At 40.6% G+C, this 22,299-nt stretch overlaps 2 protein-coding genes across 2 annotated transcripts in view; one reads left to right on the top strand and one right to left on the bottom strand.

The window, feature by feature from the left end:
* The window catches only part of shc3 (SHC (Src homology 2 domain containing) transforming protein 3), a gene marked incomplete at its 5' end in the record, with an annotated part of 28,955 nt that overhangs the window by 5,108 nt on the left and 1,548 nt on the right, over positions 1–22,299 (top strand). Inside the window, 10 exons of the mRNA XM_079524421.1 lie at positions 2,578–2,648; positions 6,831–6,894; positions 8,856–8,975; positions 9,915–9,968; positions 10,213–10,264; positions 11,755–11,884; positions 13,712–13,865; positions 14,527–14,614; positions 15,763–15,969; positions 21,907–22,253. Of these exons, the coding sequence (XP_079380547.1) occupies positions 2,578–2,648; positions 6,831–6,894; positions 8,856–8,975; positions 9,915–9,968; positions 10,213–10,264; positions 11,755–11,884; positions 13,712–13,865; positions 14,527–14,614; positions 15,763–15,969; positions 21,907–22,253 (1,287 nt within the window). The remainder of the gene's footprint in view (positions 1–2,577; positions 2,649–6,830; positions 6,895–8,855; positions 8,976–9,914; positions 9,969–10,212; positions 10,265–11,754; positions 11,885–13,711; positions 13,866–14,526; positions 14,615–15,762; positions 15,970–21,906; positions 22,254–22,299) is intronic.
* LOC306939736 (E3 ubiquitin-protein ligase TRIM35-like) lies at positions 18,080–20,987 on the bottom strand. Its single transcript, XM_079524422.1, has one exon. It carries the CDS (start codon positions 20,739–20,741, stop codon positions 19,323–19,325), a length of 1,419 nt encoding a protein of 472 aa, XP_079380548.1. The 5' UTR covers positions 20,742–20,987; the 3' UTR covers positions 18,080–19,322.

The following is a 22,299-nucleotide window of genomic DNA, read 5'->3' as shown; positions in this document are numbered from 1 at the left end:
AAACCCAAAACCTATACCTAACCTCACAGGAAGCCACAGATTAGTTTTAACCTGCCACGGGTTAGTTTTAACCTCCCATGCATGTTGGGAGCCGGTTTGCAGCGGGTTAGTTTTAACCTGACACGTATGTTGGGATTGGGCCACGGGTGAATTTTAACCAACACGGGTTAGTTTTAACCTGCCATGCATGTTGGGAGCCGGTTTGCAGCGGGTTAGTTTTAACCTGACACGTATGTTGGGATTGGGCCACGGGTGAATTTGAACCAACACGGGTTAGTTTTAACCGGCAGCACATGTTGGGAGCGGCGGTGTTGTCGAACTATTAGTTACAGACCTGTTATGGTCATTGACGGCTATCTCTTTATGAGTTTCTGGTAATATTATTATGTCCATTGCAATGACCCCCGGTCATTATTGTCTTGACAAAGCCTCTTTTGAACTAAACTACTAAATCTATATAAAGTAACACAAATGCCACAGCCTACAATTTAAGGTAATCTCCTATAATCGTTGTCATGAGTTGTTTTTGCGCTTTTATAATGGAAACGGCACAAAACCAGAGCTGCTTTAAAAATTATGGTAAGACCTCAGACATGGAGTCCCACATCCAAACCAAACAGTTCTGAAGTCATTGCTTACTGTTGGTTGTGTAACTTATTTTAACATTTATGCTAAATACAGAATTCAGTTTTGCTGCCATGCCATATGGTATTTCAGTGGTAAAGTGGAAACTGTATGAGTGCACGCACACTGTAGCGTCATGCCAAAAGCCGCGAGCGGCAGGAGTCTCTTCCTGTTTTTTAGACGGCTGGTGGATGGAAAATGAAGCTCGCACGCGGCTTCCACTTGCCACGGAGGCAAGCGTTTCCCGTGTTCTGGCCGACGCGGCATTCTGCTGCTGCGTGGGTGGAGCTTCATTTCCATCCACCAGCATTTTAAAAACCAGGAAGAGACGCCTGCCGCTCGCTGCTTTTGGCATCTTTGTGACGCTAGAGTGTGCGTGCACTAGTATCGCTGCACAGCAGCACAAACGGCTATAGGTGAGGAGAGATGTCTTAAGTGCCTTGCGGAGTCGAACGTAATCAGCGCAAGAAGCACTACGCAACGGAGGGTGAGAGAAATGTCTCCCTTTACGTCACGTCAGTTACGTGATCCGTCTGCTTGCTTAAAGGGCCACTCCACAGATCTTTGCAACCAGATCTTATTTTTATGATTAGGAGTTTTAGGACACAAGAAACACTTTCCTGGGGTTATGTGTGTAATGTGTTTTTTGATATTTTAGTATTTCAAATTCAAAGTGTCTGTGATGGTCTCACTTCCTTCTTGGACTACATGGTGTCTCAGTAAGACAGCCCTCCCCCTCTCCACAAGGAGGGGCAGCTAGTGCACCAAAGCATTATGGTCATTGTAGTAATCCAGCAATCCAGTCAAACCCTAGTCTGACTGACTACACAGACTACATAATTTGTCTGGTCATAGGGTGCAAATTTCAAATTGTGCTACTGTTATCTACTACAAATACTATTAACATTGATTCACTGGAGTTTATTCCAGCGGTGAAATGTCCAGTGGCTCCTTCTGAATCCTGTGTGCATTGATTGGCTTGATGCACAACAGGTGTGTTGTAGCTCAGAGTCCACCCATTTAGGACGGGAACCCCTTTTTAGGTTTTTACCCTTCAAGACGGGAAGCCCTTTTGGGGTTCTTGTTGCTATGTACAGTATAGCAACATAACATTTTTGTAATGTTTGAATAAATATTTGAAGTTTTTCAGAAAACTTTAGATTTAGGTGTTTTTAGAATCGGCCTCAGTCCTAAATACTACAATGCTACAAATGCTACAAATGTAGCATAAGACATAATACATTAGCACATATCAAAATCAATATACAGTATGTGTGTGTAAGTGTTGCACTATAGGATTTAAATTCCATTTCCACCCTTATATGAGCTCTCAAAAGATATACATTTCTGGGACCAAAAAGGGGCTTACCTCATCTGGAATGCTACTGTTATTCATAAGCAATAAGCATAGTTTTTCAAGTTGCATGTTACACTATACTGTATATTCCATTATAGCATTATATTGTCTCCACCAGGCCGAATGCCGTACGTCTGTCTGTGTCTGAGCAGCTAATCTCCAGCACTGTTGGGTTAATTGCAGCTAAACTATACTTGTGCACACTCTGTATGCCAGAGCAGAAGCTCTGCCCCGTATCTTTCAGGTCGGCCTGTTATAGCGCCACCAGGAGGCCGATTTTTGCAAAACATATTTTTTTATATTACTCCTTTGGATTTTTGTCAAACATCAGGCAACTCAGTACACGGTATGAAAAATGCCTCTAATCATGAACACAGTATGCAAAGTTAAACTTATCTTCTTAATCGGAAATACCTATTCAGGATAAAGAATAAAAAGCACAATAGAAATGACATTTGAATACAGTTCAGAACAAAATAAATATACTTTTCACTACACTATTTTTGTTATCTTGGTGCAGAAATGAAATGCAATGTATTGCGATGGTGATGTTTTTTCTTGTAGAATCTGACATGTTTCAACTTTGTATTTTCCAGTACCTGGGTTGTATAGAAGTCCTGCGATCAATGAGATCTCTTGATTTCACCACCAGGTCACAAATAACCAGGTATGTTGGCTCTCGTGATTTATTCAAAACCTACGTCATATTCCTATAATAGGACCTATGAAATGTGATGCCTTCCCTCACACAATGGTTAGTGGCCTTAAAATACATAATGGAATATTGCATAGAATATACATACAGATTACCACCCAAGCATTTGTCATTGTGCAAGGTTATCCAACCGGAGGCCAGCATATCAGATGCAGCCACGCCCAAAGGTTGGATAACGAGGCCAATGACAAATGCAGGGCGATAAATAATTTATCATACACCCATAGCCTTATTTATTAACCATGTTCAACCTGCCACTCCTATTATTTGCTGTCATATTGGAGAAATCTTTCAAATCAAAAGGTTTATTTTTCTTCCAAATAGGGTAAATAGTCGATCTACAAGCTCACAATCCTTGACATGCTTGATATGGTTTCCTGTGACATCCGTGTGTGAATGTAAAACACATTGCAAGGTGCTATAAATGCACCATTTAACAATAATGAACCCATTATCATTAAGGTTAAAACAAAGACTTTAATCTCAGCTGTATAATATTTAAAAGTATCATTCAACAAAATCCTCAATATAACTACTGTCAGCTGGCTTGAATATATTGTTTATATCGTAACTCCAAGGGTTACCTAGAATAACTTAATTAGAAATATTAATTAATATGGTTAAAGAAAACCATATTATGAAGAGCACTGTATTAATAACATGTAAAATTTCAAATTAGGAGTTATCAACATATTCAGTCTAATTGATAGGATATGAGAGTTTATCTTTGAGTTTATTCATATTCAGTCTAATATATAGGATATGAGAGTTTATCTTTGAGTTTATTCATATTCAGTCTAATATATAGGATATGAGAGTTTATCTTTGAGTTTATTCATATTCAGTCTAATATATAGGATATGAGAGTTTATCTTTGAGTTTATTCATATTCAGTCTAATATATAGGATATGAGAGTTTATCTTTGAGTTTATTCATATTCAGTCTAATATATAGGATATGAGAGTTTATCTTTGAGTTTATTCATATTCAGTCTAATTGATAGGATATGAGAGTTTATCTTTGAGTTTATTCATATTCAGTCTAATTGATAGGATATGAGAGTTTATCTTTGAGTTTATTCATATTCAGTCTAATATATAGGATATGAGAGTTTATCTTTGAGTTTATTCATATTCAGTCTAATATATAGGATATGAGAGTTTATCTTTGAGTTTATTCATATTCAGTCTAATTGATAGGATATGAGAGTTTATCTTTGAGTTTATTCATATTCAGTCTAATATATAGGATATGAGAGTTTATCTTTGAGTTTATTCATATTCAGTCTAATTGATAGGATATGAGAGTTTATCTTTGAGTTTATTCATATTCAGTCTAATTGATAGGATATGAGAGTTTATCTTTGAGTTTATTCATATTCAGTCTAATTGATAGGATATGAGAGTTTATCTTTGAGTTTATTCATATTCAGTCTAATATATAGGATATGAGAGTTTATCTTTGAGTTTATTCATATGCAGTCTAATATATAGGATATGAGAGTTTATCTTTGAGTTTATTCATATTCAGTCTAATTGATAGGATATGAGAGTTTATCTTTGAGTTTATTCATATTCAGTCTAATTGATAGGATATGAGAGTTTATCTTTGAGTTTATTCATATTCAGTCTAATTGATAGGATATGAGAGTTTATCTTTGAGTTTATTCATATTCAGTCTAATTGATAGGATATGAGAGTTTATCTTTGAGTTTATTCATATTCAGTCTAATTGATAGGATATGAGAGTTTATCTTTGAGTTTATTCATATTCAGTCTAATTGATAGGATATGAGAGTTTATCTTTGAGTTTATTCATATTCAGTCTAATTGATAGGATATGAGAGTTTATCTTTGAGTTTATTCATATTCAGTCTAATTGATAGGATATGAGAGTTTATCTTTGAGTTTATTCATATTCAGTCTAATTGATAGGATATGAGAGTTTATCTTTGAGTTTATTCATATTCAGTCTAATTGATAGGATATGAGAGTTTATCTTTGAGTTTATTCATATTCAGTCTAATTGATAGGATATGAGAGTTTATCTTTGAGTTTATTCATATGCAGTCTAATATATAGGATATGAGAGTTTATCTTTGAGTTTATTCATATTCAGTCTAATTGATAGGATATGAGAGTTTATCTTTGAGTTTATTCATATTCAGTCTAATTGATAGGATATGAGAGTTTATCTTTGAGTTTATTCATATTCAGTCTAATTGATAGGATATGAGAGTTTATCTTTGAGTTTATTCATATTCAGTCTAATTGATAGGATATGAGAGTTTATCTTTGAGTTTATTCATATTCAGTCTAATTGATAGGATATGAGAGTTTATCTTTGAGTTTATTCATATTCAGTCTAATTGATAGGATATGAGAGTTTATCTTTGAGTTTATTCATATTCAGTCTAATTGATAGGATATGAGAGTTTATCTTTGAGTTTGTTCATATGCAGTCTAATTGATAGGATATGAGAGTTTATCTTTGAGTTTATTCATATTCAGTCTAATTGATAGGATATGAGAGTTTATCTTTGAGTTTATTCATATTCAGTCTAATTGATAGGATATGAGAGTTTATCTTTGAGTTTATTCATATTCAGTCTAATTGATAGGATATGAGAGTTTATCTTTGAGTTTATTCATATTCAGTCTAATTGATAGGATATGAGAGTTTATCTTTGAGTGTATTGACGACCTGTGTGCTGTTGAAACAGAGAGGCTGTGAACTGGGTTATGTCATGTCAGCTTTTACGCTTGGCTTGCTGGAGCCATGCAGTGTTTTAATATTGGTACACTGTTCTTCTGTTCATTTATATCTGAAAGTGCACACATGGAACCAAGTGGACCCTTATACAGGTCCATTTGGTTCCATTTGTGCACTCTTAGAGTCAAAAATAGATTAATTACTGTAACACTGAGGGTTTTACTGTGTACGGGGGGCTTACACCACAGAGAAAGAGATTGAGTGATTGATTGATTGAAATGTTTATTTCACAGTATGTAGAATGGGTACATTTCAAAACAAAAGCACAAGTCAATACTGCTACTTTGAGGACGACACCGAAAAGCTCTAATACTTGTTTACATCAGGGTTCTCCATTTTCAACTCATCAGAACATTTAAAGATGTACAGAGAGAGACAGACAGACAGAGCATGCCATTGCCTTTCTAAAAATGTCTTACTGGTGTTCGTGATGTATCTCATTCCTCCTACAAAGACTAACAACAATGTATTTGTGTCCTCATCATCAGCTCAGTGGCCTTGTGGTTCGAGTGTCCGCCCTGACAGTATACGTTTTAACAGCGGGCGACAGCCAGACAGCGATAGCAGGCGAACAGGCGTCTGTCGAAAAGATGAAAATAATTCATCTTTTGGGCGACGTCGCCCGGCGATAGTGGGCGATTGGGCGACAGCCAATGAAATTCAAGTGTCGCTTGCCGTTGTTCTCCCGCTGTTAAAACGTACTGTGAGACTATTGGAGGTTGCCGGCCAGGTCACACCAAACCAAAGACTATAAAAAAGGGACCTCACTGCTTAGCACTCGATCAGCATCAAGGGTTGGATTGGGGATAAGTCCCTGCAACTTACTGTACTAGCTATCATGTCAGGCCGGGTGGTGGACTTGTACATCATGCCACCTCACATTACAGAAACACCACATAGGTTCCTGTGCTATGGGCCACGCCATGAGGCTACTTACTTACTCTGTCCTCATTCATGTAATATTCACTTTGAGTTTTTCTCTTGTTTCACACGTCTTTTTACAGCGTTGCTCTGACTGATAGTTAACAAATATAAATCAAATATAGAAATATAGAAAAAAATCCTTGTGGATCGGTAACTGTTTCTAAATGGTACACTCTCAAAGTTAAATGAACACTGAGGATTGTACTGTGCAGATCGGGGTCCCAGATTTAATAAATGCTATCAAATGACTCTGTGGCCTGATGTACTGTGTATCACGTTAAAACGGTTGAGAATCACAACCATATACTGTATACACATCATTTACTGTATAAGGCTGAACAGACAAGTATTTGTGAAGGTTGCTGTGTGGCTATATGTTTATGATGGTGACTACTGTATACTGTGGTATTCACCCTCTTGTCTTCTTGTCCCTCCAGGGAAGCCATCAGCCTCGTGTGTGAAGCCATTCCAGGGACCAAAGGAGGCCTGCGGAAGAAAAAGGTATAGGCTAGACATTAAGATATGGTTGCAGAGTGAAAATTATGGATTTGAACCCCAGCATCTGTATTCCGGGGGGAACATTAGCCAAAAACAGACGTGTTGTGAGCTTGTAGATCTGCTATTTTTGGCAATAGCCGTAAATAACTGGGAAAAATGTGGTCCAAGTACAGAGCCAACTCGGGTTCAGTTTACTAAGTCTAGAGTGGACCTGCATGCAACATTTGTGTTTTCAAAATGTTTCAAAAATGTATTAAAAAAAATAAAAGCCGATAGACAAGAGAGAACGGGGAACAATTGTGCGGGATGAAAAAAAGAGCTTCTACACAAGAGAGAGAGAGACTAGGTGAAGGGAGATGGAAAAGGAGGAGAGAGAAAGCAGCAGAGAGAGAGAGTGAGGGAGGTATGGAAGTGTATGTGCGTGGGCGTAGCTCCAACCCAGCATGCATTGCACACTGAGCAACGCAGCACTTAGTGACTCATGTAGTGCAGAATATCTGCCGTCAGGAGGCTGGGCCGCCGAGGGATTGCATCGTGTGTGTGTGTGTGTGTGTGTGTGTGTGTGTGTGTGTGTGTGTGTGTGTGTGTGTGTGTGTGTGTGTGTGTGTGTGTGTGTGTGTGTGTGTGTGTGTGTGTGTGTGTGTGTGTGTGTGTGTGTGTGTGTGTGTGTGTGTGTGTGTGTGTGTGTGTGATCTATCTACTTTATAGATTTTGATTAATTTTATTTTTTATTTTACCATCTTCCATTCTGGAGATATTGACCTTTATGTAACACCTGCTTTTGTAGGTAACAGAACCGTTTTTATGTCAGACATTGACAGGCAACACAAAAATTATCCTATACATACTACACCGAATGAAAGCCCTGAAAAAAGTACACATTGATCCCATCTACCCTTCGTCGGTAATTGGCTTTTGAATGCAGCTACAGAATGAGTGTAGGGACTGAGGGAACATATTGGGGCTACGTTAGTACTGTTATTTGTTTATTTTTGATGATGATGATGACAGCTAGCCGTCATCATCATCATCATCGGGCAGACAGGCAGATGAAACAATGCAAAGACGCGTTGTCATTATTTATCCATCTATGTACGTGTCTGTGCATCGTTGCAACTCTGCTAGCCGAGTTCGCCAAGGGATGGATGGGGTGGTGTGGAACAGCAATTGCTGTTCCCGGTACCTCGTCCCTCGATACAATCCGTGAAGTTGTGATTCGTTTGTTAGTTGTCTTGTTTGTTCGTAGTATGCAGAAGGAAAGGAGACATGAATCTGACTGTCTTCTGTTATGATGGTGGTAGGCAGCGTCCATGGGAGCCGCCATGTTCCGACCGACACTACACACAAAGACCCCCTCCCCTCCCCTCCTCCCCTCCCCTGAAACAAACAGGAGAGGAGGGGAGGAGGGAGAAACAGGAGGGGAGGTGGAGGCAAGCCGATCGGATGTTATACAGTATGATTCTGTTGACTGGAGTTGTATGTACACTCGTACAGAGCATGGGCGCCGCCATTACGATTACGGATACTATTCTAAACACAAAGCGCCCCTCCCGTCCTGTTTTCAGGAGGGGAGGGTGACTGATTGAAAGTAATCAATGAGAAAATGCGCTAAACGTAAATTCGACGTGTCCCGCATCGGACCGTTGGGATTTGAACCACGTAGAAAAACGTGTCCCGCATTCTATGTGTTAATACTTTCAGCGCCATTGTCGTTGATTAATGCCAATTGAAGCCTAATTTTGATACTAACGCTTAACGCCATTGCCGTTGATTAATGGCAATTGCGCTTTTATAGTGCATTCGATCGATCGAGCCATAATGCTACTAACGTTAGCCGGTTAGCTAGCTATGTTGATATATGCGTGCGTGCACTGCTGTGTGTGCGATAAGTGCAATAATTATGCATAATGTTATATTAATTGTTTCATTCTATGTCCTCTTGTTTTTTTTTTTTTTTTTGTCAGCCTCCTTCCAAAGCATTGTCTACCATCCTGGGAAAGAGCAACCTGCAGTTTGCTGGCATGTCCATCAACCTCAACATCTCCACCAGTAGTCTCAACCTCATGACCCCCGACTCCAAACAGGTACAGTATAGAACAGTGCTGGAAAGTACATTTACTTAAGTATACTGTACTTAAGTACAATTTGGAGGTATCTGTACTTTACTCGAGTATTTCCAAATTCCAGTACTTTTACTTCTACACCGCTACATCTCAGAGGCAAATGTTGTGCTTTTACTCCACTACTTTTATTTGACAACTTTAGTTACTTTGCAGATTTGGATTATTATTACAAAACATACAGTAACCACTTCAGCGCTATATACATTTCGGCCATTTGAAAATAGCCGATCTACAAGCTCACAATGCGTCGCACCGCGACACATTGTGAGCTTGTGTTTTGAGCTTGTAGCTTGTAGATATGTTTTTTAATACATTTTGAACATGTGGAATGGGACATTCTGCATAATGAGTACCTTCTACTTTTGATACAAACACTTTTTCAAGTACATGCCACACTTTTACTGGTAACAGTATTTCTACATTGCAGTATTGATACTTTTACTTAAGTGAAACATGTGAGTACTTTTTCCACCACTGAACCTGAATACTTAGCGGGCGGGGGGGGGGGACATGTTATAACTGTACCCTAATTCAGTGATTCTCATTGCCTTTGTGACCCCCCCCCCCCCCCCCCCCGGCGAGCACTTATAATTGTAAGAGTTGAGGCATTACACTTAGTTTGACTCGGTTCCACAGATTAATATTGTGAAAACAGCAGATGGCAGCGCGAGGCGTTGTGGGCTATATTTCACAATTATTGCCTCATTCTTTGAAAACGTAGCCAATGTTTGACCAGTTTTTATAGTATAGTTTGTTGATGACAATGCCCTAATTCAGAAATTTAAGCATTTGAAAATCCAGCGACGTTTCCCAATAGAATGCTAGCAATGGGATTAAATATATGGGAGGAAGAGACACATTCATTGCATAATTCTTCAATGTTTGTAATGTTTATGACAGATTATAGCCAACCATCACATGCAGTCCATCTCCTTTGCCTCCGGCGGAGACCCTGTAAGTATTTACTGATGTTTAATAATGCAATATACTCTATAGTTTTTCACCCCTAAAAGCTTCTTGATACTAGTAAAACTATTGTAGCGGTAGAAACGGTGCCACTCACGTGGAGGGCAGACCAAGTTTCGAAATCTCATGCTGGACATTAATCTTGTGGATTGCAGCGAATGTATTACTTGTGTGTTCATTTATTCACGTGAATTACACATTTATTGTGACCTTTTTTTATTCGTCTTTTTAGGACACAACAGATTATGTCGCCTACGTAGCGAAGGACCCAGTTAATAGAAGAGGTAACACCTGAATCCTTCTTCATTGTACAATGTTCCGGTCAGTGTTGCTCACAGAAAATAGCCAATCTACAAGCCCTTTCTTTCTTTATGTGGACAATCATGCATCACAGTTTACGTTTATTTTTTACTTTCTAACTGTTTTCTCCATTCTTTTTTGTTTAAAATGAGTTGAGGGCTGGGGGTGTGGGTGGGAGATGGTGAGCAAGCTAACTGTACCTCCTGTATGCGTGTGTATTGTGTGTTTTTACTGTATGTAATCTTTTACCCATGATACACATTTTGTATAATTTGTATTGTATGTAATGTTTTACTTATGTGTATAGGACCCCCTCTAAATTGAGATGCTGCATCTCAAGGGGCCATCCTCTCAAAAGATTCTGACAAATATTTTGAGATAGGAGGGACAAGAACCTATTCATGAACACGGCAACAAAACTACATACAGTAGAGTTGAGGATTCAATGTAAATACGTCAGGAGTTAGCAAGGATGCTAATTTTCATTCGTAGTCCCTAACAATATAACAATATAAACTATATATTGCAGGGGGGAAAACATGTCTCTAACATGTAAGCTCAGACAACTAAAACCACAAACAAAACGGCAAAAGACCACCACAATACAACAATGTGAAGCGCACACAAATAGAACCAAACTGTCTGTGTTCTAAACAGACTAGACACATAAGAGCCACGCACGCAAAGCGGGGTGTCATATTAACCCATTTAGACCTGAGGACGCATCTGTGTCACCTCATAGCTTTTAACCATTAGTTGTTGAAAAATCTACAAGCTCATAGCGCGGTACTAAAATCTTGAAAATGTGTGCAAATCCTGTGACTAAATTTGACTGAGGAACTGCCATTGGATTTTTTTGAATTTTCGTTTTTTCACGTCATATGAAAGCAGGGAATCATAGCTTCAAATTGACATATTGGTTGTTCAGTTTGACCCACCAGTTTTGGAGAGGTGGCTTATAGAGTAATGTCTTACAGAAAACCACAAGTTGAGAAAACAGGTTTGAAAGATTCACTTTTGTGGTCTCTAACATTACACCTAGCTACATGTTTGGGCATTTATTTCATATTTACATGCCGATTTCAGCTCTGACACTTATTTCAGACATGCTCTAGTATGTGAAGAGTCTGCCTGTGCTATTAACTCATTTTGAAAAAAAAGAAAGAAAAAAAAGTTTTTCTCCTCTGGTGAAAAGCTGTAATGTGCGCGATGGCAGTCTCTCAGTCAAATCTGGTCACCTTTGAATATTATTCTTTCACAGTGAACGTTTTTAACTCAAACATTTGCTTCTGGGGGGTCCCTGGAACAACATGTTTTCAGATGGGGGTCCGCGGCCAAATACAGATAATTCTGTGGGTCTTTGACACGAAACAGTTTGAGCACCAGTGATACGATCTTCAGAAAACTGATTTGGAAGACATTTTTGGTAGAATCTGGTCTCAGGTCTAAATGGGTTCATGTATTGACCCTACAGCGTGTCACATCCTGGAGTGTTCGGACGGCCTGGCCCAGGACGTCATCAGCACCATCGGGCAGGCGTTCGACCTGCGCTTCCAGCAGTACCTGCAGTGTCCTGCCACTAAACTGTCCTCCACGCATGACAGGTAACTGTTAGACATGCTGCATGTGTGTGTGAGCGTACTGCATGTGACATGCAGTACGTTCGGCTCACACTTTCATTGGCATAATTGCATAAGTCATATTTGGAAGAAATAAAAAATGGACTTAAAAAAAAATTAACAAAAAAAAACTTTTGACTTATTCATAAAGTGTCTAAGTCAACACACTCATTTTGCACAAGTCATGTTTATCTGCCTTTATTTATATCTGTCTAACTCTATACTCCTATCATTGCTGATTCAATAAGGTCCTTCCTTATTGTCTCCACCAGGCCGAAGGCATGGGGAGAGAGTATGTTTTGCACTCCGTCCGTGTGTGTGTGTGTGTGTGTGTGTCCGTCCGTGTGTGTGTCCTTCCGTCCGTCCGTTACCAGCTAATCTCCGGCACCGTTAACCCGGTCGATGCCAAACTTTGCACACACACTCCCTGGATGCCAACGATGAACCTCTGCCCCGCATTTTCCAGAACGGCCTGTTATAGCGCCACCAGGAGGCCGACTTTTGTAAAACACATTTTTTGATATTACTCCTCCAGATTCTGTCCAAAAATCTCACAAATCGTTACACAGTATCTCTATGGTCATGTGCTCAAGTCGGATCTGTCCGATATTTCATATTCCATCCTAATTGGCTATAATTGGCTTTCACAGTTTGCAAGATTGCCCCGTTTTGAACAAAAGCCTCAAATCATGAACACAGCATGCAATTTACGTGAAATCTTTCACACATTTTCCTACTAGGCTGAGGAATACATCCCACCCTTTTCACATTGGCCTGTTATAGCGCCACCAACAGGTTGATTTTTGCAAAACACATTTTTGGAACAAAATGCCTCAAATCATCCAATTGCCATCAAAGGCAAACATGTTTATATTACTCCTAAACATTTTGCCAAACATCTCACACAGTCCTATCCTCCTGGTGGAGACCTGTGCCCAGAAGGGCACTTTTTCTAGTTGCCCATGTATTCATCAGAATGCTTGTTACATTCAAAATCGTTTCTGCCTAAAGTCAAACAAGTTAGCTTCATAGTTTAACTGCCTGCGCGTCCCTCACTTCACACAAGTGTGATTTATTTATTTCCCCGGGGGGAACTCAAAAGCAATGCCATTTTGACCCTTTCTTTGGCCATTTTTAACTGGGTTTGTTTAGGAACCTCTGCTTTATTCAGTCCCTTGTTAATTATTTCCTCAGGGTGTTAAACATGAAGGGAATCCCTGCTTTATTCAGTGTGTTAATTGGTTCCTCAGGGTATTCAACATGGTCCAATGGTCCATGGAGGAGTCTTGTTAATTGTTTCCTCAGGGTATTGAACATGGAGGAGTTTCCTTGTTGTTTCCTCATGGTATTGAACATGGAGGAGTTTCCTTGTTGTTTCCTCAGGGTATTAAACATGGAGGAGTTTCCTTGTTGTTTCCTCAGGGTATTAAACATGGAGGAGTTTCCTTCTTGTTTCCTCATGGTATTAAACATGGAGGAGTTTCCTTGTTGTTTCCTCAGGGTATTAAACATGGAGGAGTTTCCTTGTTGTTTCCTCAGGGTACTGAACATGGAGGAGTTTCCTTGTTGTTTCCTCAGGGTATTAAACATGGAGGAGTTTCCTTGTTGTTTCCTCAGGGTATTAAACATGGAGGAGTTTCCTTCTTGTTTCCTCATGGTATTAAACATGGAGGAGTTTCCTTGTTGTTTCCTCAGGGTATTAAACATGGAGGAGTTTCCTTCTTGTTTCCTCATGGTATTAAACATGGAGGAGTTTCCTTGTTGTTTCCTCAGGGTATTAAACATGGAGGAGTTTCCTTGTTGTTTCCTCAGGGTATTGAACATGGAGGAGTTTCCGTGGACAGAGGAGGAGGAGGATTCGTCGGAACACCCGTACTACAACAACATTCCTGGCAAGATGCCGCCACCAGGGGGCTTCATCGACACCAGGCTAACCAATCACAACACAGGAACAGATGGGGGACAGGTATACCATCTTAACTTATTGCATGTAGCTTCTCTGGAAGAAGAACTGGATAAAATATGTATTTTCTCTTTCTCTCTCGGACTTGACTCTGCAGTTTGTTAATACTCAAATCTTTAATTAAGGATCAAAATGCATAATGATGATTTCTTTTTTTGCCAGGTGCTTGAAAAGCATCCTGGCCTACGGTACATTCACTACTACCTCTAGTAGCGACCGTAGTGGACACTTTTTCATGATTGGCTGCCTCGTCTCTAGGCTGCCTTTAAGCCAATGGGAGACTTACCCATAAAATCCATAGTCTGAATGGCATAAAACCCATACTCTGAACGCCGCAACATGAAGCCGTGAGCTGAGGCAGAGGCTGCAGCACACAAACTGATTATACTGTAGTTTTCTCACCTGGTAGTTATGGCTCGTCAGTCTTGTTTTGTAAAATCCTAGTGTTATATCCATTTGTAACTGTGAGAATGTACAACCAAAGCTGCAATCCGGAACTTATATTAATGAATATTTTTCAAAACAATCCTCAAAGACCTTTAAGATTCGGGATTAAAGTGTGTGTGTGTGTGTGTGTGTGTGTGTGTGTGTGTGTGTGTGTGTGTGTGTGTGTGTGTGTGTGTGTGTGTGTGTGTGTGTGTGTGTGTGTGTGTTATTACTGTAGGTGGGCACAGGCTCTGTAGACCAAACGTATTACCAGGGGCGACACTGTGGAGACAGCTGGGGAGAGGAACGCAGAGCCGCACAACAGGGTCAGATGATTTTAATATGATCCTTTGTTATGAATTATTATCAGTTGAATTGTAGAACGTTACACTGAGTTAAGGGGGCTGGAGTCTGGACACACAACGGGAATGATAACTTAACTATAAATCCTTTCGAAAAATCGTTCTAACTTAAGTGGATGGCGGAGTCCATACCACCGCTATAATGACAACAACAGCGGTGAACGATATCGTTGGGATCTTTTTTGGAATTTACAGGACTTTACACGCTTTTACAACACATCAAGTTCAACTTGTTTACTCAACGTTATCGTTCATCGTGTGGATCCTCGCATCATTATCGCCATAGTCATCATTATGCGCGCTTTACAGCTTTTAGATGGTCTATTTTCGGTGCCAGACACAATGTGCAACCAAGTATAACTCACGGCCGGGCTACACCAGGCTTTTCGCGCACAAAACGCGCGCGTTTACCCTAAACGCGTGCGTTGAATTTAGGTCCAGTCCTATTTTAAAAAATCACACCCGTGTGAACTGAGTGGTGTAAGGTCTGTCTGACGTAATGAAATCATGTCTGACGTAATGAAATCACACCCGGGTGTGATTGCATTACCTGGCTTTGTTTGTGCAGAAAAAATGAGCGTGGTTGCTATGTTCACCCTGTTCACCCGGGTGTGATTTTTTAAAATAGGACTGGACCTAAATTCACTCAAAAAAGCCACCACTCAAAAACGCACGCGCGGGGCCGCGCGTTTAGGGTAAACGGGCCGCGCGTTTAGGGTAAACGCGTGAGAAAAGCCTGGTGTAGCTTGGCCGTCAGGCTTTGTAGTTATCATTTGTGGTGTGTGGACGGCCTTTGACTCACTCTTAGAGGAGTAGTTCACCCAGATGACTTATTTTCTATCAATTACACCCCATGAAGTGTTGAATTCATGGATTTGTTTTAGTTTTTGTTGCATTCCAGAGCCAGTCATTTGAATTAGTCTCCTACTGACCAGCCACCTGGTCATCGAATCATTGGCTCAGGAATGCGACAAAAAATGAGAGAACCCTGAGAAAAATGAGAACAACCCTCCATGAATTCAAGGCTTCATGAGGTGTGTAATTTAGTAGAAAAGAAGCAATTTCTTGGGGTGAGCTACCCCTTTATTGACTGTTCCTCCAAACATGTATAGGCTCCTGTGATACCTACAGTCTCCCCGAGGGGAAACCTCAGGCAGCGAAAGCGGGCGAGGCAATGCCCACGTACGTCAACACGCAGCAGATCGACGCCCAGGTGTTGGCGGTACTGCAGGCGGAGGCGGAGAGTGTGGCGGCGGCGACGACAGACGGCACATCGGGCACAGCCAAGGACAGCCCCGAGAAGGACCTGTTTGACATGAGTAAGTCCTGGCATGTGGTTTTAAAAAGGAGTAGTTCAACCCCAAAAAATGAGTCAGTTCCACACCCCACGAAGCCTTGAATGCATGGAGAAAGTGATGACCGACAGAGTCCACTGAGTCTCCTATTGACCGCTGATGACCATAAATATTACTGGCCCAGGAATGTGGCAAAAACAAAAACCACATCTTCATGAATTCAAGGCTTCAAGGTCTGTGGAAAATATGTCATTTTTGGGGCGAACTACTCCTTTAAAGAGACATTTCACCACTGGAAGAAACTGCAGTCACTCAATGTTAGTAGTATGTTAATAATAATTTGCATAATGAATTGCATTTTTATAGCGCTTTTCCAAGTGCTCAAAGCACTTTACAATGGTTCATTAACATTGGGAGGTGAAGCGGCGAACAGTCGACGCCAGCGTCCTCACTTCCCAAATTCACACACGTGACAATGGTGGCAAGCTCACACCGACCGACTCATTGGAGGCAATGTAGGGTTCAATGTCTTGCCCAAGGACATGTGGACAGGAGGAGCCGCCCTACATTCCATGGCCAGAAAAATAATGTAGTCTGTGTGTTTGACTAGGGTTTGACTGGATTGCTGGATTACTACAATAACCATAATGCTTTGGAGAACTGCCCCACCTTGTGGAGAGGGGTGGGGTCTTACTGAGACAACATGTAGTCCAGGAATGAAGTGACATCACAGGCAATTTGAAATACACATAAAAACCTCAGGAAAGTGTTTATCATTAACATAATGTTGTTGTTTTTTTTTGCAAAGCTGTGAAGTGGCCCTTTAACACAGCGATTCCCAACCTTTGGGCCGGGGGCCACCGGTGTACCGCGAAGATATTGAAAGTGGGTCCCCAAAAAATTGGCAAAACACAAAGATTGTATTGATAATTATAACATTAATTATTGGAAAAAAAATGTTTTCTTTCTCTAATAATTAGGATACTAAAATATCCTATTTTACTTCCATTGATCGAACATGCTCTTAACACTTAAGACGGCAAGCTTTACTTTGAATCTCTGTTGAGCCTGTCCTGTCCCGTCAGAAATGTATTTTATAGTAGGGTTTTAGGTTCCCTTGTTTGGATCATTTCCAAAAACTTTGTTCTACACTAAATAATTTCTGTAATCACCTGTAGCTCTACAATACTGTACATTACAAAAAATATCAATTTGAAACGATCTGAATTGATTCGAGCATTTGTCTCCACCTAGCACCCTGGGTAGCATTACTAGCTTGTTAATTATATACCGTGGGGCGGCGTGGGCCGCCTAGCTTTTGTTTTGTGAGGGTGTGAGTTTGGTGGAATAATGAGATCCCGTCATTATGAAGAGAGTAGAAATACAGTGTGCAGGTTTTAATCATCTTTACATTCCTACATCAACCATAGGCTTGCCTTTATCCTGTGACACTAATGACCATGCTGTTACTGTACCCTGTTATTCCATAATAATGACCTGGTCTTACATGCACCTACTGTATGTGTGTGTGCACACACACACACATGCACGTGCTGATGAGTTCTAAATATACAGTAGTAATAGTTAATACTAGTAGTGGCATATTCAATAGCCTAATTTACCAATATTTCTTCCTAATATCAATGATCCCCAGTTTTATATGATTTTCATCTCTGGGACCCCAATCTACACCGTAAAATCATATAAAAACTGCTCAAGAGGAAATTCAAGTTTTGTTACAAAAGAGGATGAGTCTGCCCTCAAGAGAGATTGAAACTGTGAATCACTGTATGAGTCATGTGTGTTCTTAGACTGCCATCTAGTGGATACATTTGCAAATGAAATATTTCTGTAGTTCCCATTCATCATTTTAATGTAGGTATATAATCTTTAAATGTGTTTTATATGTTCTCATTTTTATATAGAATTAGTTATTGTGGAAAAACTAATTTGCAATTTAAAGAAAGTGTAAAATATATGTAAAATATTGATGAATGTTCAGTATTCTAAATGATGTAATTAATTATTCATAAAATGTCTGGATGTAGGCTACACATGTCTACATTTAGACATTAAACTGCTCACTATGATTCCAGCCACACATTGTATAATTTAAATTCAATCTTTATTGGTTTTAGTAAGGTCAAATGTAAAGACATCAGGTGATCATACAAAATACAATACAAATAGACACAATGCTGGTCATACCAAAGAGACATGCAGTAGTGGAATAAGTAGGCTGCTCACATTTTATACTTAAGTAAAAGTATCAATACTGCAATATAAAAAGTTTAGAATTACAAAGTACAAATTATTGGTATCAAAATGTACTTTTCAAATGTATAACAATCTTTTGAAAATGGCAAGAATACAAGCTCACAATGCGTCACATTAGGGTTTTTTTTGTTTGTTTGTTTTTTAGGGCCGCTAGCCGCTCCAATGTCTGGCTTTCAGAAATGACGTCATATGGCAGCCAAGTCTATCGACTTTTAATGTTTGGGGAGAAACCCCACATGACGTCATGATGTGGCAGCAGTGACGTGACGTCATGTGACAGCCAGAGTGAGTGTGATTTTAGTAATGTGGGTATATATCTCAAACCAATCGTGCAATCACGTGCATTGTAGTTCATGTTTTGAGATTCAATCAAAGTGGTGACTATATTTTCTGAACAGGTTTTTCGAAGTAAAAAAATAAACCCCAGGGCTTACAGTACCCTCAGCCAATAACATTAATGCATAATACACCATTATCATCATAATTATTGTCATAGTTGTATACACATTGAGATGCCATACTTATGGCATTATAGTAAGCATTGATCCAATGTGAGAGTGTGCAACTCCTTGATCACTGCCCCCCACTCCCCCTATCCAGCATTAGGGTCTTTTTCTTCTTCATTGCCTTGTATGGCATCAAAATGTATATGCACATATAGGTCCTTTCTGAGAAAGACAATTCACTTCAAAATGTGTAGTTTAGATTGTCTACTCTACACTGTACCACCACACCACAAATTCATACGTTACTTATTACTTGACAGCTTTCCTAGAAATGTTGTGCAGTAAAAAGTACAGTATTTATCTTTGAAATGTAATTAGCTTTTGCACACCTAGAGATAAGGCGTATGAACAGGTGCGTAGGCCAGTGCACAATAATACAAATGAAAGATACGCCCGCACACTGATTATCTGCTCGGTACAGGAGTCATTGTTTATTGAGGGTGTTTCAGTCCCTACGGACCTTCTTCAGGCATAACATGTACTGTAGTGAAAGTCACTGAAGTAAATGTACTTTGTTACTGTCCACCACTGGTTTTAGGTGACGCTTACTGTGAATGTTGACTATCCTATTCCAGATCATATGGATTCTAAACTTTAAGTGTTCTTCTTTGGTAAGATATTCAGAGGCATAGTATCAGCATTATGAATGATTGGAAAGAGTGTTTCAGTGAAAGTGTGTTTGAAGCTGTGTAGGTCTGTGTTAGTATCAGGATCAGAGAAGGACACTTGTCCTCTGTTCCAGTCCAGCTGGACTCTGATCTTCCGGGGTTTCTGGATCACTGAGAGAGCGATCTCTGACTGTGTACCTGGTGATGACCACATTTCTGCTGTGTATTTACCATCAGATAACATTATTGCCCAAATTTGCCCTCCCCTGTCTCCCTTCCTCGGGTAACACTGTGCTGACACACCTATTCCCCAGTGTCTATTTTCTCCCACCTCAACATCAAAGCTGTGAATCCCTGATTTAAAGCCCTCAGAACCCAGAACAACAGGCCAGTGGTCAAACCTCTCTGGGTTGTCAGGAGGCAGCTGTATCTCTGCACGACGTTCATCATTTCTCTTTCTTCTCACACTGGTCAGATCATCAGACAGGATGAGTAACGGATGGGCAGTGTTGGGGTCCAGAATCACAGGAGTGTAGGAGACATGGTCCCTCATCTTGTCCCAGACTCTGAAGGCCAGGTTTCCCAGGTGTTTGGCCTGATCTATCAGCGCTCCCGAGGCCGGCTGTGGCTCCTGCAGTGTGATCTGGACTCTTTCCATCGTAGCCTTGCAGTTCTGCAGGAAGGAGACGTGGTTGCCGGTTCTCAGCTGGTTCTCGGCGGCTTGGATTGCGTTAGAGATGGTTTCCATCTCTCCAATCAGGCCATCAACCAGTTCCTTTATCTTTTGACTCTTCTGCGCCACTTCCTCCCTCAGAGCAGCAATCTTGGCCTCCTCTTCATATCGTAGGAACTGATGAAGATTATTAAACTGTTCCTTAAGCTGCATTTCTGTGTTCCGGGCCTGAACTTTGATGTGATTTTCTATTAGGTTGTAATTTGTTTTAACTTCATTAAATACCTTCAGTTTCTCCTGTAAGAACTTCAGTGATGTCTGGACTTGCTCTGTGTGATCTTGTGCAGCTTCATCTATGGGTCTGAAACTGTGTTTGGTGTGTTGTTTAGAATCTCGACACACAACACACTTCAAACACACTGGCTGTTGACATTCCTTACAGAAGAGGTTGAGTTGCTCCGCATGCAGACTGCAGAGATCCTCAGACCCTATTGAAGCTCTCTGCTGTAAGAAGGTCTCACACAAGTTCTTCAGAGCCAGGTTACATGGTGGATCGTTTATCCGAGATGTCTCCTTACAAAGTGGACATTGCTTTAATATGGGTCTATGTCTCCACCATTCATGCACGCAGGCTTTACAGAAGCTGTGGCTACATGACAGGATAACAGGATCTTTAAATATGTCACGACACACAGAACAGGACAAATCCACTTCTGAAAAAGAGGAAGCCATTTAGTTTCTGAGCATGAAGCTTAGCCACATACCCCAGAAATCAGTTGGTCGAGGTAACACTTCAGTGTTCCCTGAAGTTTAGTTTCACTTTGAATCTGGTTGTTGTTGTTCAAGTCCCATTCAGCCGACCAGCAGCTTCAAGTACTGTCTTTTAACATTCGCTGTCTTTCCTCCTTCTCAATCGGTATAGGTCTCTCTCTCTCTCGTTGTGTGTGTGTGTGTGTGTGTGTGTGTATTTTGTTTGGGTTCCTCTTTGTGTGACTGAGCGGGGGAATGCCAGAATGTGCATGTATTCTTCTTCTTCTTTTGAATTCCTCATTTGTCGCAATGCTGCCTCTCACTGCTGGGGTCGGGTACTACTGCCCAAGGTTTATACTAAAATGGTGCTTTTTATATATTGCTTTTATCCAAAGCATAGAACATAGATTGTTCATTACATTCACCCATTCACACACACATTCATACACCGATGGCTGAGGAAACCATGCAACTTGTACATCAGGAGCAATTAGGGGTTCAGAGTCTTGCTCAAGGACACTTCGACACTAACTCTGGGGGAGCCCGGGATAGGAACTGGGAACCTCACGGTTTCCTTCCGGCTGCTCTACCGGCCACTCTACTCCTGAGCCACTGCTGCCCCTGTGGCCTTACACTCTACATGTACAGTATTTCAAAGATAAATTTCAACACTGCAACACCTTCAAAGAACAGAACATTACTCTCAGTTGTGTATTTGGAATGGATTATTGTCGGTGTCGTGCAGAATGCAGAAATCTCCATATTTCAACTTTTTTCAAAAAAATAAAATAATAATAATCTACTTTATGGTGTTGTCCACAGTTAATAGTTTTGTATTGAGTGAAATGTACTGTAATTCTCCAATCTGTTAAATACTTCAATCAATCAATCTGAGGTTTGGACTTGGTCTTGACTTGAACTCGCTTTAGGTGGAGTCAACTACAACACTAAGTAGAATAAATTTTCTCTCCGGTATCTTCTTTGTTGTATGATGAATAGCAAAAATGGAGATACAGATCTAAATAAATATTATTTTATATATATACAGTATATATTGCCAAAAATAAGGACGCCGGCCGGGTTAATGTGGTTAAAGACCTCAAAACAACTCATTTGTCCTTTCTTGGTGAAACGTCTCTCCCACCAGAGCCCTTTGAGGACGCCATCCACTGTCAGTCCCATCATCCCCAGCAGCAGCAGTCCCAGAGCCAGCCCCACCACTCCCAGGCCGCGTCCACGGCTCTGCATAAGGCTGCGTCCGTGGACAACTCCAGCCCTCTCCTGGTGCGTTCTGCTGCCTTCCGGGCCCAGGAGGAGCTGGAGGGACAGATGTGGTACCACGGCGAGATGAGCCGCCGCGACGCCGAGAAGCTACTGGCGGAGGACGGCGACTTCCTGGTTCGCAAAAGTACCACAAACCCAGGGTCCTACGTACTGACGGGCATGCACAATGGACTGGCCAAACACCTGCTGCTCGTCGACCCCGAGGGCACGGTGAGTGATTGATTGATTGATTGATTGATTGAATTGAAACATGGAA

The sequence above is a fragment of the Electrona antarctica genome (assembly GCF_951216825.1).
Source record: "Electrona antarctica genome assembly, chromosome: 16".
In the NCBI taxonomy this organism is placed as follows: Eukaryota; Metazoa; Chordata; class Actinopteri; order Myctophiformes; family Myctophidae; genus Electrona; species Electrona antarctica.
The sequence above is the reverse complement of the archived record's forward strand: the minus strand, read 5'-3'. Positions and strand labels throughout refer to the sequence as shown.

Coding starts and splice junctions, on each gene's coding strand:
- LOC306939736 (XM_079524422.1), bottom strand. CDS start 20,741: ATGGCTTCCTCTTTTTCAGAAGTGGATTTGTCCTGTTCTGTGTGTCGT.